Here is a 12,154-nt window from a genome sequence, read left to right on the forward strand (position 1 = left end):
ATTGGGACGGAAAGCTCCGAGCATTACATCTAATTCTCGAAGTTGAACCTGTCTATTCCACCTGGCAGTCCTTCAAACAAGCGCTCTTTGTTGATAGCCCCCTTTTGTCATATATTGACTTTCGGCATGTGAACTTCCTTCCGCCGAAATTTATAGTTGGAGAAGCTCGAGAACTAGGTAGGCGATACACTTGCTCAGACAAACTTGCACCGTTGTGGGACGAGTCGGTGGAGCGTGTGTCCCGGCGTCTCTAAGAGCTTGCCCACTCACCTGTTCAAGAAGAAGCTCCCGTCCAAGAAGAACCCACACAGCCCGAGGAACCCGCCGAGCCCGAGGCTCCCGTAGAGGAAGCTGAGTAATTTGTTGTTGACATAACCGACCTTTCAGATACAGAACCCTACCTTAGTGAAGATATGGTGACCCGGAGGGCTATGACAATAGATCGTTTCGTGCCCGGCACGAGACAAGCCGTGCAGCAACCACCCCCTTAGAGCCAAAGTCAAGCCCCCCCCCCCCCCCCTCAACCTCCTCCTTGAACCGGACGGGTCCAAAAGAGGCAAAGAGTTGTCGAACAAACTTCTACTGACCCGGGGGATATTGCAGCTCGGACTCCTCCCTGACCATCCGGCGGCATTGTTATTCAAGAGCCGCAAATCCAAACTGGGCCAAGCATAGCATCCTCCTCCTGCATAGGCGTGGAAGTCTAAGTTTCTGCTGGATGACAAACCACTTCCTACGGGTCTAGGAGAAAGGTGAAGGGGGCCGTATTGCTCAGAGTTTGGCGCAAGACCTCCTTCTACCTGAGGACATGCATGCCTTCGAAGAAGGGTCAGAGGAGTCTCTAGGGCGGAGGCTGTAGTGGCATACTATCGTGATAACCCTTCACCTACCAATTCTTTACTAACCCTTTCATATTCACTATCTTTCATTTACCTTTCAATTCATTGCCATACTAATTCTCATTGTTTTGTCAGGCTGCTCAACTGGCCCATATCCTAGATGGTCGTGCAAAAGAACTTGCCGAGGATGCTGACCGAGAGAGGGCTGCAAGGGAGACAACTGTTAAAACAGCTAAGGAGAAAACAAAAGCTGCTGATACTGCCAAGAAAAAAGCTGCTGCTGTGGAGAAGGCCAGGGCAATGGCGGAGAAAAGGTCTGCGGAACTCTTGGCAAAGTAGAACGAGACGGACCTTAAGCTAGCCAAGGCAGTAAGTTTGAACACTGCTCAAGCCGAGGAACTTGCCGATCTGAGAGCGGCTTTGGAGGCTTGTGAGGAAAAATGGTATAATGAAGGGTTCGCAGATGCCGAGAATTCCGCGGAACCAGTTGTGAATCAGGCTCCCAGGTTGGGTTTTGAGGCCAGATGGTTTGCCACTTTGCAAATTTTAAGGGTCCCTAAGGATTCTCCTTTGAGAGATCCCGGCCAAATACCCTTCCCGAGCTCAACCCCTACCACGCAAAACCACCCGGTGCCTATTGACGAGGAGGAAATAGCAAGCATGAGGGAACTGGCGGAGCAAATTGATGCTCATGCAGAGTTAGATGAAACAAAAGCCACCAGCTTCCCCTTTGCTCATGGTCAACCCAATGGGGATCTGCTTTCTCCCGCGGCCGACCAGCAGCAGAACATCGTAGCCGACCAGACCAAACCCACCGTTCCATCAACCTAATTGCCGAACCGAATCTTTATTGCTCTTATTTATTTTTATTGTCTTCTAATGTTATCTCTTTTCTAGTAAATTTGCCTATGTCACCGGGTTGTGGTGACTAAACAATTACTTTATTTCCCAGGGATAACCCGTATGCAATTGCCAGGTTTGGCGACGAAACATTGGTTTTATTTCTCTGTTAACTTTATTTGGATGATGATTTGTTCGCCATATATTTGCTTTGATCATATTCATGAATGCTTGGCTATTGCTTTGTTCTGTGTTGTTACCTTCCCCCTTTTATTTTGTTACCACTTATCTTCTTGCATGTATGGCTAGGGATGATTTGTACAGTAGGATAAATCAAGCCCCCAAATATTGGGTGTTTCACACAACACATATTCGCCTTCTTGAGAAGATGAACGGCAAGCTTCCACATATTTAAGCATAAGGTTTCCACCTGCTCGGTCATATTGACCAAACCGAGAATGAGGTTTCTGTCCTTAGGATTTTTTTCAGCATAAGGTTTCCACCTGCTCGGTGATATTGATTGAACTGAGAATGAGGTTTCTGTCCTTAGGATTTTTTTTTCCACCTGCTCCGTGATATTGATCGAACCAAGAATGAGGTTTCTGTCCTTAAGATTTTTTTTTTAGCATAAGGTTTCCACCTGCTCAGTAATATTGATCAAACCGAGAATGAAGTTTCTGTCCTCAACATTATCCATTAACACTAAATTGGCAATAACGAAATTGAATATAACTGCAACCAGAAATCTCATCATCATATTGACTAAAGTGGTGTACAGAGTTCGGACTTACATTTCCGCGCATGAACGGTCAGTGGTAAAACTTCTTAAGGTTGTGGACATTCCATGGCCGAGGAAGTGGCCTCTCGTTAAGGTCTTTTAAATAGTACGCTCCCGCACCTGCAATGGTAGTAACTCTATAGGGTCCCTCCCAAGCTTGAGCTAACTTCCCAACGCTTGCGTCCCGCATGTTCCCCACAACTTTTCTCAGCACCAAGTCTCTAGCATTGAATTCCCTAACTTTTATATCTCGGTTGTATCGTTGGGCAAGTCTCTGCTGGTATTCCGCTAGCCGGATTGTTACTGATTCTCAGCACTCTTCCAACCAATCCAAGTGTTCCAGCATTAAACCATTGTTCTGGATAGGGTCAAATCCTACAACCCGTGCACTGCACAAGTTCACCTCGGCCGGTATCACGGCTTCTGCTCCATACGTTAAGAAGAACGGAGTCTCCCCTGTGGACCTTCTGGGGGTTGTACGGTAAGCCCACAAAATGTTAGGTAGTTCCTCAGCCCACCTTCCCTTCGCCCCATCCAACCTTCTCTTCAACCCATTCAAAATTGTCTTGCTAGTCGCCTCAGCTTAGCCGTTGCTTTAGGGATATGCTGGAATGGAATACCTGTTCTTGATGCCGAGATCACTACAAAAGGTTCGAAAAGCTTTGCTGTCAAACTGTAGCCCGTTGTCTGATGTCAGTGAGTCCGGCACCTCGAATCTCGTGACTATGTTCTTCCACATAAATTTCTTGACGTCTACATCCCTGATATTTACCAGGGCATCGGCTTCCGCCCACTTCGTGAAGTAATCGATCGCCACCAACACGAACTGACGATTACCTGTTGCTCGGGGGAATGGGCCGAGAATATCTAGCCCCCATTGTACAAACGGCCATGGACTACTAAAGGGATTTAAATGACCTGCTGGCTGGTAAATCAGGGGAGCATGTTTCTGGCATTGTTCACATTTCTGTACATATTCCACCGCATCTTTCTGCATCTGGGGCCACCAAAATCCTTGAGTCATCACTCAGTGTGCTAACAAGCGCCCCCCTACATGGCTACCATAAATTCCGTCATGCAACTCAGACAGAAGCTCATTTACTTTCTCGAGGTGTAAGCATGAAAGGTACGGTCCTCCAAAAGACCTCCGGTATAACTTGTGATCTGCTGACAGCCAATACCGAGAAGCCACCCGATGAATCTTTTTGGCCTCTTTTCGATTATCCGGAACTCGATCCTCGGCTAAGAAGTCAATGATCGGGTCCATCCAGTACGGCTTGGTTTTTGAGATTACGGTGACGTCAGCCACGGTCGTGATGCAGTTATCTGTCATGCCAATACTTGGCTCCCTTATAAGCTCTACTTTGATCAGCCGAGGAACCTCTTCGGTCATTGACGAGGCTAACGTGGCTAGTGAGTCAGCGGGTCTGTTTTGTGCCCGGTTGACTTGGGCCACCTTCACCATTCCGAACTTGTTAATGATTTTCTTTGCTGCACTCAAATAGGCTTTCATCTGAGAGTCCCGCGCTTCAAAACTACCTTGGATCTGATACACAACCAGTCGAGAATCAGAATAAATCTCCACATCCTATGCGCCCAGGCATAAAACGGTCCATAATCCAGCAAAAAAGGCCTCATATTCAACCTCATTATTAGAGGCTTTAAATCTCAATCTGAAGGAATGTTCCAATCGTATCCCCTCCGGAGTAATTACTACAATTCCGACTCTGGCCCTCATAGCACTCGAAGCACCGTCCACAAACACTTTCCATGAGCGATTCTCTACAATACAGATCATCTTCCCGCCATCCTTAGGAGAGAACTCTGCGACAAAATCAGCAAGGACCTGCCCCTTTATTGAGTTTCGCGGCTTGTACTGTATGTCAAAGGAACCAAGTCGAGTCCCCCACTTAGCTATTCGGCCCGTGAAGTCTGACCTTTTTAACAATGATTGTAAAGGATATTCGGTCAGAACGAACACAGTATGAACCTGAAAATAATGCAGCAGCTTCCTCGTGGCGTGCACCAGGGCTAACACCAACTTCTCCAAAGGAAGGTATCTTGTCTCGGCATCAACCTAGGTCTTGCTTATGTAATACACTGGTTGATGTATTCCTCTTTCTCTCAGTAGCACAACACTTACGGCATGATCGGACACCGAGAGGTACATGAATAAATCTTCCCCGGAGTCCGAGGCCGTTATTGCGTCAGATACTCCTTCAAATCTCGAAAGGCTTTGTCACACTCCTCATCCCACTGAAATCCCTTCCACTTCCTCAGAAGTTGATAGAACGGTCTACAGCGATCAGCAAATTTGGAAATGAACCGATAAAGTGTGGCTAACATCCCGGTCAATACTTGCACTTCTTTTGGATTGCTCGGTGGCCTGAGGTGATTTATTGTTTCGATTTTATCGAGATTGGCCTCTATTCCCCAATTCGTGATTAGATACCCCAAAAACTTACCAGCCCCCACACCAAAAGTGCACTTCTCAACATTTAGGCGCAACTTATGTTACCGGAGCACCTCAAACGCTTCTCGAAGATCTTCTACATGCCGTGCTTCCTGTTTACTCTTCACTACCATATCGTCAATGTATACTTCTACCGTGCACCCAATTTTATCTCGGAACATCCTTGTCATCATTCGTTGGTACGTGGCTCCAACGTTATTCAATCCGAATGGCATCATGTTATAGTGATAGTTTGCATCCGGGGAGATGAATGCTGTCTTTTCTCGATCCTCAAGTGCCAGGGCAATCTGATGATACCCCTGAAAAGTGTCCAAGAAGCTCATCTCGGGATGTCTGTATGTGGCGTCTACCAATTGGTCAATCTTCGGCATAAGGAACGGGTCTTTCGGGCATGCCCGGTTTAAGTCTATGAAGTTCACACAAACCCTCCACTTACCATTCTTTTTCTTCACTACCATGGTATTTGCTAGCCATTCCAGGAAGAAGATCTCCCCTATCACCTCAGCTTCCTTCAGCCTCTAGACTTCCAACTTTACAGCGTCAACATGCTTTTTGGCCGCTCTTCTCGGCTTCTACTTCTTCGGGGGAAATGACGGGTCCACATTGAGCTTATGGACAATGAACTCGAGGTCTACCCCGGGCACTTCGTATGGACTCCATGCAAAGACATCCATATTCTGCAAAAGGAATAACAACATTTCGACCCTATCCTGGTTCTTCATCCTCGTCCCTATTTGAAAATACCTGTCAGTGTTTGGAATGATTTTAACCTTCATCAACTTCTCAGCACCACTTTCCCCCACTTCTTCTTGGGGCTTCTGTAATTGCTATGGAGATGCTTTCTCGGTGGTTTCCTTTTGTTCAACCTGCTTGCCCTTCCATCTAACCGTGGCAACTAGGCATTGCCTAGCCACTTGCTGGTTCCCTCGTACTACGACAACTCCATGCTCGGTAGGAAATTTGACCTTCACATGCAAGGTGGACGAAACGGCCCTCATCACATGAATCCACGGCCTTCCCAGGATTGCCATGTATAGGGAGTATGATCTGACCACTATAAAGGTCACCATCACTTCCTTGCCCTCCATATTTACCGGAAGGGAAATTTGACCCTCAAGAATCACAACTCTTCCATCAAATGAGACCAACAGCATATCATACTTTGTCAAGTCCTGATTTTTTAATCCAAGCCCCTCGAACAGATCTGGGTACATTACGTCGGCTCCGCTTCCTTGGTCTAACATCACCCTTTTCACTAAGAAACCGCTTATCCGCGTTGTTACTACCAACACATCATCGTGTGGTTGAATCGTTCCCTCCAGATCTTCCTCGTCGAAAGAGATTGCCAACCGGCCAACTTTCATCCTTTTTTCGGGTGGTTGTTTTTCCATGCAAGTTTCCTGGGGTGCCACTGTCAATACTCCTCTTCTGGTTATAGTCGCACCCTTCAAAGTAGCATGGATGACCTCGATCACCCCCAATGGTGGCGGGAGAGGGTTTCCTTTTTGCTGAGCATCATGACCGGCATCTCGGTTTCCGGAATCCACTACGAACTCTTTCAAATATCCTGCCTTCAGTAGTTGCCCCAGATGATCTTTTAACACCTGGCATTGCTCGGTGGTGTGCCCTTTATCCCTGTGGTATGTGCAATACAAGTTTTGATTCCTTCGAGATGAGTCGCCCCCCATCTTGTTCGGCCATCTGAAGAACGGTTCATTCTTAATCCAGTCTAAAATCTTGTGTACCGGCTCTTTGAATGCTACATTCACCCCTCTCATTTGCACTTCCAATTCCTGCATCCTGAAATCCCTCCTCGGTCTTGTGGGAAAAACGCCCTGTCGGGAACGATTCAGCAACGGGGCCTTACCCTTATTCTGCAGCCAATCATCCTTGAGACGTTTATACTCCTCAATACGCCTCATAAGTTGCCTTCATATCCTTGGGAGGTCTTTTTGTCAACAAATTCCGTAGTTCAGAGTCCTCGGGCAGCCCCATCCTGAAAGTGCTCACCGCAATCTTTTAATTACCCCCACCGATTTCATTGTATAGCTCCCAATACCGACTGGCATAACTCCGAAGGGTTTCACCGACCCTCATCTTTATGGATAGCAATGCATCCACCAGTTGTGGCACCCAGCTACACGTCACAAATCGAGTGCCAAACTCCTGGATCAGCACGACAAAACTATGAATGGAACCTTTTCGTAGCCCATTAAACCATCTCAAAGCCGTGGAGCCAAGACTTGAGGGAAACACATTGCACATCAGCGCATCGTTGTGCATGTGCAAAGACATCATATGGATATAATGACTGACGTGCTCCACTAGGTCCATTTTCCCATTGTAGGAGTTAAACGGTGGCCATGAAAATCGGCTCGACATAGGGGCTCATTCAATTTTGCTTGAGAACCAAGCAGCTCTTCATAAAGCCCATCTCATTGCGTCCATGGCAGCATTGTAGGGTTGTCGTTCCTCCGGGGAATCCGAACCACGGTTGGCATATCCGCACGAGCGTGAATGGTCCCGACGTTAACGAGGCTCTCAGAAGTATGAGCGGTTCCTGCGTCGGCGTGATTCTCGGGAAAGGGAACAATCCCGGCGTTGACGGGAACCGGACTGACTGGACTCCTCCTTGCCCCAATTTCCCACACTACCATCCCTCCTTTCTCGATTGTCTCGGTCCTTTCTCTGGCGCCAACCCTTTGCCTCCAACTCCAAATCCCTCACCAGTCTGCGCAACCACTCCAGCTCTTGGTCTCTCTCATCACGTTGCCCGTGCCCCGAGGCACCCTACATTGTTCGGTGAGTTTGGTCTAACCCCTCCCCAAGGCCAGATTCTTCCTTTCTACGCTTGTGCTCCCTATCCTCACGCCTTTTCTGTCTTCTCTCCTGCCATGTGAAGTCCAGAGAAGATCCTACAGATCCGCTCTCGGCTTGGCCTCCCGAATGCCCTTTGGACATTTCCTGTGTGTGAGTCTCAGTCGAACCACAGCTTCATTGGATGGCCCCATAGTGGGCGCCAATTGTGCGCGTTGGAGGTGAGACTGTTGGGCCTGACCTCACTTGGGCTCACAACTTACTTGTAAGGTGGGCTTAGGATTTCCTACTTTGGGTTGTTCTCGACACAAAGACTCAACGTATATGCTCCTCTCTTTTTCTGAATCACTATTTCTCTCTACTTTCTATTTTTTGTGAACCTTTCAACAACCTTTCCCCTTTCCATCTTCTCATATTTATAGCTCTGGATTAGTGGAGAGACCATGATTACAACCATAGTTAGTGCAATTGGGGTTCCAATATCATCAGTTGTAAGTGGGTGGTTAGGTAGGGGTGGGATGTGGTGAATGTGGCCTTGGAACTTGGTTCCAACTCAAATAGGAATGCTCGATAATGATGTTTCCTAAGAACTGCCGAGCATTCTCTGGTGTGTTTAGGCGTCAGTCTTTCTTTATTATTCGGGAACGTTTTGCCGAGCAACTGTCAGGTGATGAAACTTAGGCTTGTAGTTTATGAGGGTTGAGTAGAAAGAGATTGGAGATGTGGGTCATGCTGCTGGGCCTGAATCCAAGGCCCAATTGGATCTGGGTACCTCGGTGCCGTACAATATCAATGTTTGGTTTATTCTTTGAAAACCTATAAAATTATTTTTTCTTTTCAAATTATTTTCAGTTTATAACTACAATATCAAATGTATTACTTATATTTATATGTGGTTTTTACAAAAAATAAGAAAAATAATATGAGATTTGAAGTTAGTAAAATCTTAAAATAATACTCTATCCTTTCTTCTATCTTTTTTTTTTTTTCTTTTTTTCTTTTTTTGAGTAGCAAATTCAAGGCTAAAATAATTATTCAATTCATTTGGGCTATTGGTAGGTTGTGGCTACCAATCAAATAAGTTTTCAGCCATTTGGAAAGAAATAGATATTAAAAAAAACTTATGATAAATAGGACAGGAAGTCCGTTGTGAGTTGTAACACAATAGCAATGCTTGATGATTACAAGAGTCCAAATTTAAATCCCAGGAGCAGAATATTTGTTAGTGGGCGCATGTGATGCCTGTTGGGCTCCAATTGTTGGGCCTATTTTTCTCAGAAAACCCAATATGGGTGCCCCACTTAAAAATATCAATGGCAAAAATAAGAATCAAAGCCACCTACCTAAAGTTTAAAAATAGACTTGGAGAAGGCTTATGACAAGCTAGGGTGGAGTTTCATTAGAAAAATGCTTATTAGGGCCAAATTTCCTCTTGATATTAGAGATATCATCATGAGTTGCATTTCAACGGTATCTACGTCTATTTTGTTAAATGGTGAAGCTCTTGACCCAATTTTTCCTTCTAAGGGGATAAGGTAAGGAGACCCTTTATCCCCTTATCTCTTCATTCTTTACATGGACTTCCTTGGTCAGCTTATTGAAGAGAAGTGCGCGAAACTTTGGCATTCAGTTAAGGCTTCCCAAAGTGGTCTGGCTTTCTCCCATTTGATGTTTGTAGATGATATTATGCTCTTTGCTAAAGCTAATAGAGTGAATTGTTCAGCCATAAGAGATGTGTTAGACTATTTTTGCAGTTTATTTGGACAAATAGTAAGTCAGTCCAAATCGAGAGTTTATGTCTCTTTAAATGTCGATAGGGACTCTAGGGAGTCGTTGTGTGACATCCTTGGATTTGCTTCCACCCCTACTCTTGGGAAGTATCTTGGATTCCCTCTGAAGCATCCTGGTTCTTCATCCCAAGACTATAATATTATTCTTGATAGAGTAAAACAAAAGCTCTCAAGATGGAAAGCAAATATGTTATCCTTGGTTGGTCGTTCAGTGCTCATTCAAGCCTCATCGGCTGCTATACCATCTTATATTATGCAATGCTCTCACCTCCTTTTCAGAATTTTGGAGGGTTTAGATAGAGTGAATTGGAACTTTTTGTGGGGGTCTTCGAACACAACCAAGAAAATTCATTGGGTTGGATGGGATAAGGTGACTAAAGCGAAAAAGGAAGGGGGCTTGCATTCAGCAAAAGGGAGGAACATTGCCCTTCTTGCCAAGCTGAATTGGAGGTTCCACAATGAAAGAGAGATTCCTTGGGTTTAGGTCTTGAAGATGAAATACAACAGCCAAAGAAGGAGGGTTGCTGCAAATCCAAACAGACTTCCCTGCTCACCAACATAGGTAGCAATGAAGAGAGGCATGGATACATTCATTAAGGGTAGTAGGTGGATGGTTGGAAGGGATAGTAGATTAAATATTTGGCATAACAATTGGATAAATGGAGGTCCACTTAGATAGCTTATTCAAGGACCCATTACCCAGGAAGCAAGCCTTTTGGAAGTAAAGGACATATTGTTGGACACGGGTTAGGATTGGGAAAACATTCCTTTTGAACTCCCCCTTGATATCAAGTGGATGATTCAAGCTATTTCCACTACAATAAAATCTAGAGGAGTGGACAAATTGGCTTGGGCCGACTCCCCCCAAGGTACTTTTGACTTAAGAAGTGCTTATAGGATTGCTATGAGTATTGAAGATAGCCCCATCTTTTCCGCTAAGTGGATTTGGAAAGCTGATACACTCCCTAGAATCAAAACTTTTCTTTGGATGTGTGCTCATAATAGCATTGGGGTCAAGGTGTGCCTTGAGAAAAAAGGTGTTCTTCGTGAGATTATATGTCCCATCTGCTAAGGAAGGTCGAAGACTATTTTGCAACCCTTTAGGACTACCCTCAAATTAAGCAAGTGTGGAATCAGCTAGGTATTAATGTCTTCTAATCAAGCTTTTTGGAGGAACAACTTACAGGATTGGCTATCATCTCATAGTAGAGAAAATTGCAATTTAGTTGTTGCAAACCCCCCTTGGAAAATTGTTTTCCCTTTTGCAGTGTGGAACATTTGGAAAAGCAAGAACAAGTTTGTGTTTAACAGGAAAAATAGGAACCCAAATCTAGTAGTGGAGATAGTGAATCAAGCTACTGAACTTATTCATTTTGTATCCTCCCCAAGGTTGTAGACTTGTAAAGTGATCAAGAGAATATATTAGGAGAGACCACCACAAGGTTGGATGAAGTTCAATACGAATGGCTCGTCCAATGGTGATACTGGGCTAGCTGGTTACGGAGGCGTCATTAGAGATGATTGGGGTCACTGGATAACTGGCTTTAGCAAACGAATTGGGTTTACTAATAGCTTTGAGGCAAAATTGTGGGGGCTTAGGGAGGGTCTCATGCTATGCTGCAACCTCAATATATCTTGTCTTGGAATTGAATTAGATGCTAAAGCTATTGTAGATGTTCTAGGTAATTCATCATATGTAAATAATATCATCTCCCCTATATTGGATTATTGCAAGCTATTGGCTTCCCGTTTTCAACAGATTCGAATCAGATCAAGCACTGCTTCCGCCAAGCAAATAGATGTGCTAATAGCCTTACCAGGATGAGTTTTAGTCAGGATGTTGCTTTTTCTTCTTTTGATAGTCCGCCTGTGGACGTGATTGATGTCTTTGAGGATGACCTCAATGGGATGTATTTTAACAGGATATGTCCTAAACCTATTGTTCTTTCTTAGTTGTTAATTATATCACCTTTGAACCCAAAAATAAAATAAAATTATATTTAATACCAGATGCTAAAAGCCACCTGATTCTCAACCAAAAAAAAAAATGCTAAAAGCCACCTATTTGAAGTAAAAAAAAAAAAAAAAAAAAAAAAAAAAAAAAAAAAAAAAAATTCCTATGTTAGTGTTAAACTATGTTAGGGTAAACTAATTAAAACTCACCATTTTTTTGGTAAAGTAAGTCAAAATTTTCAAACAAAAAAAAAAGGTTATGATTAACTTAGGTTTGATATTCTCTAAATATATTCTATTTACATTTTTTTTTTTTTTTTTTTAAATTGCTAATTTACATTTTAATTTATTATTACTTACCTTTTTCTGTGTAATACACAATTTAGCATCTAGTTGTAGTAAGTCTCTAAATTTTTTAATTTTTTTTAATGAAATCTAAAGTTTTTAATTATAAAAATGTAAGGAATGGAATATATAAAATATGAAATTCATAATTTTTTTTTTCATTTGATTCATGGGTTTTAAAAAATGTTAAAATTCTGGTATTAAAAAAAAAAAAAGATAAAGAAGACTATGTTGGACCATATTACAGATTTTTTTTTTCTTTTTTTTTTTTTAAGTTTCAACCTATGACGTCCGCTCTTGATGATAGACCAAGACATCA

The 12,154-nt window shown here is 43.7% G+C and overlaps 1 protein-coding gene across 1 annotated transcript; it reads right to left on the bottom strand.

Annotated features, from left to right (window-relative positions):
• Positions 1 to 5,757: 5,757 nt before the first annotated feature.
• LOC115961755 lies at positions 5,758 to 6,852 on the bottom strand. The gene has a single exon (XM_031080679.1). It carries the CDS (start codon positions 6,850 to 6,852, stop codon positions 5,758 to 5,760), a length of 1,095 nt encoding a protein of 364 aa, XP_030936539.1.
• Between the last annotated feature and the right edge of the window lie 5,302 nt (positions 6,853 to 12,154).

The sequence above is a fragment of the Quercus lobata genome, chromosome 9, assembly GCF_001633185.2.
Source record: "Quercus lobata isolate SW786 chromosome 9, ValleyOak3.0 Primary Assembly, whole genome shotgun sequence".
Lineage (NCBI taxonomy): Eukaryota > Viridiplantae > Streptophyta > Magnoliopsida > Fagales > Fagaceae > Quercus > Quercus lobata.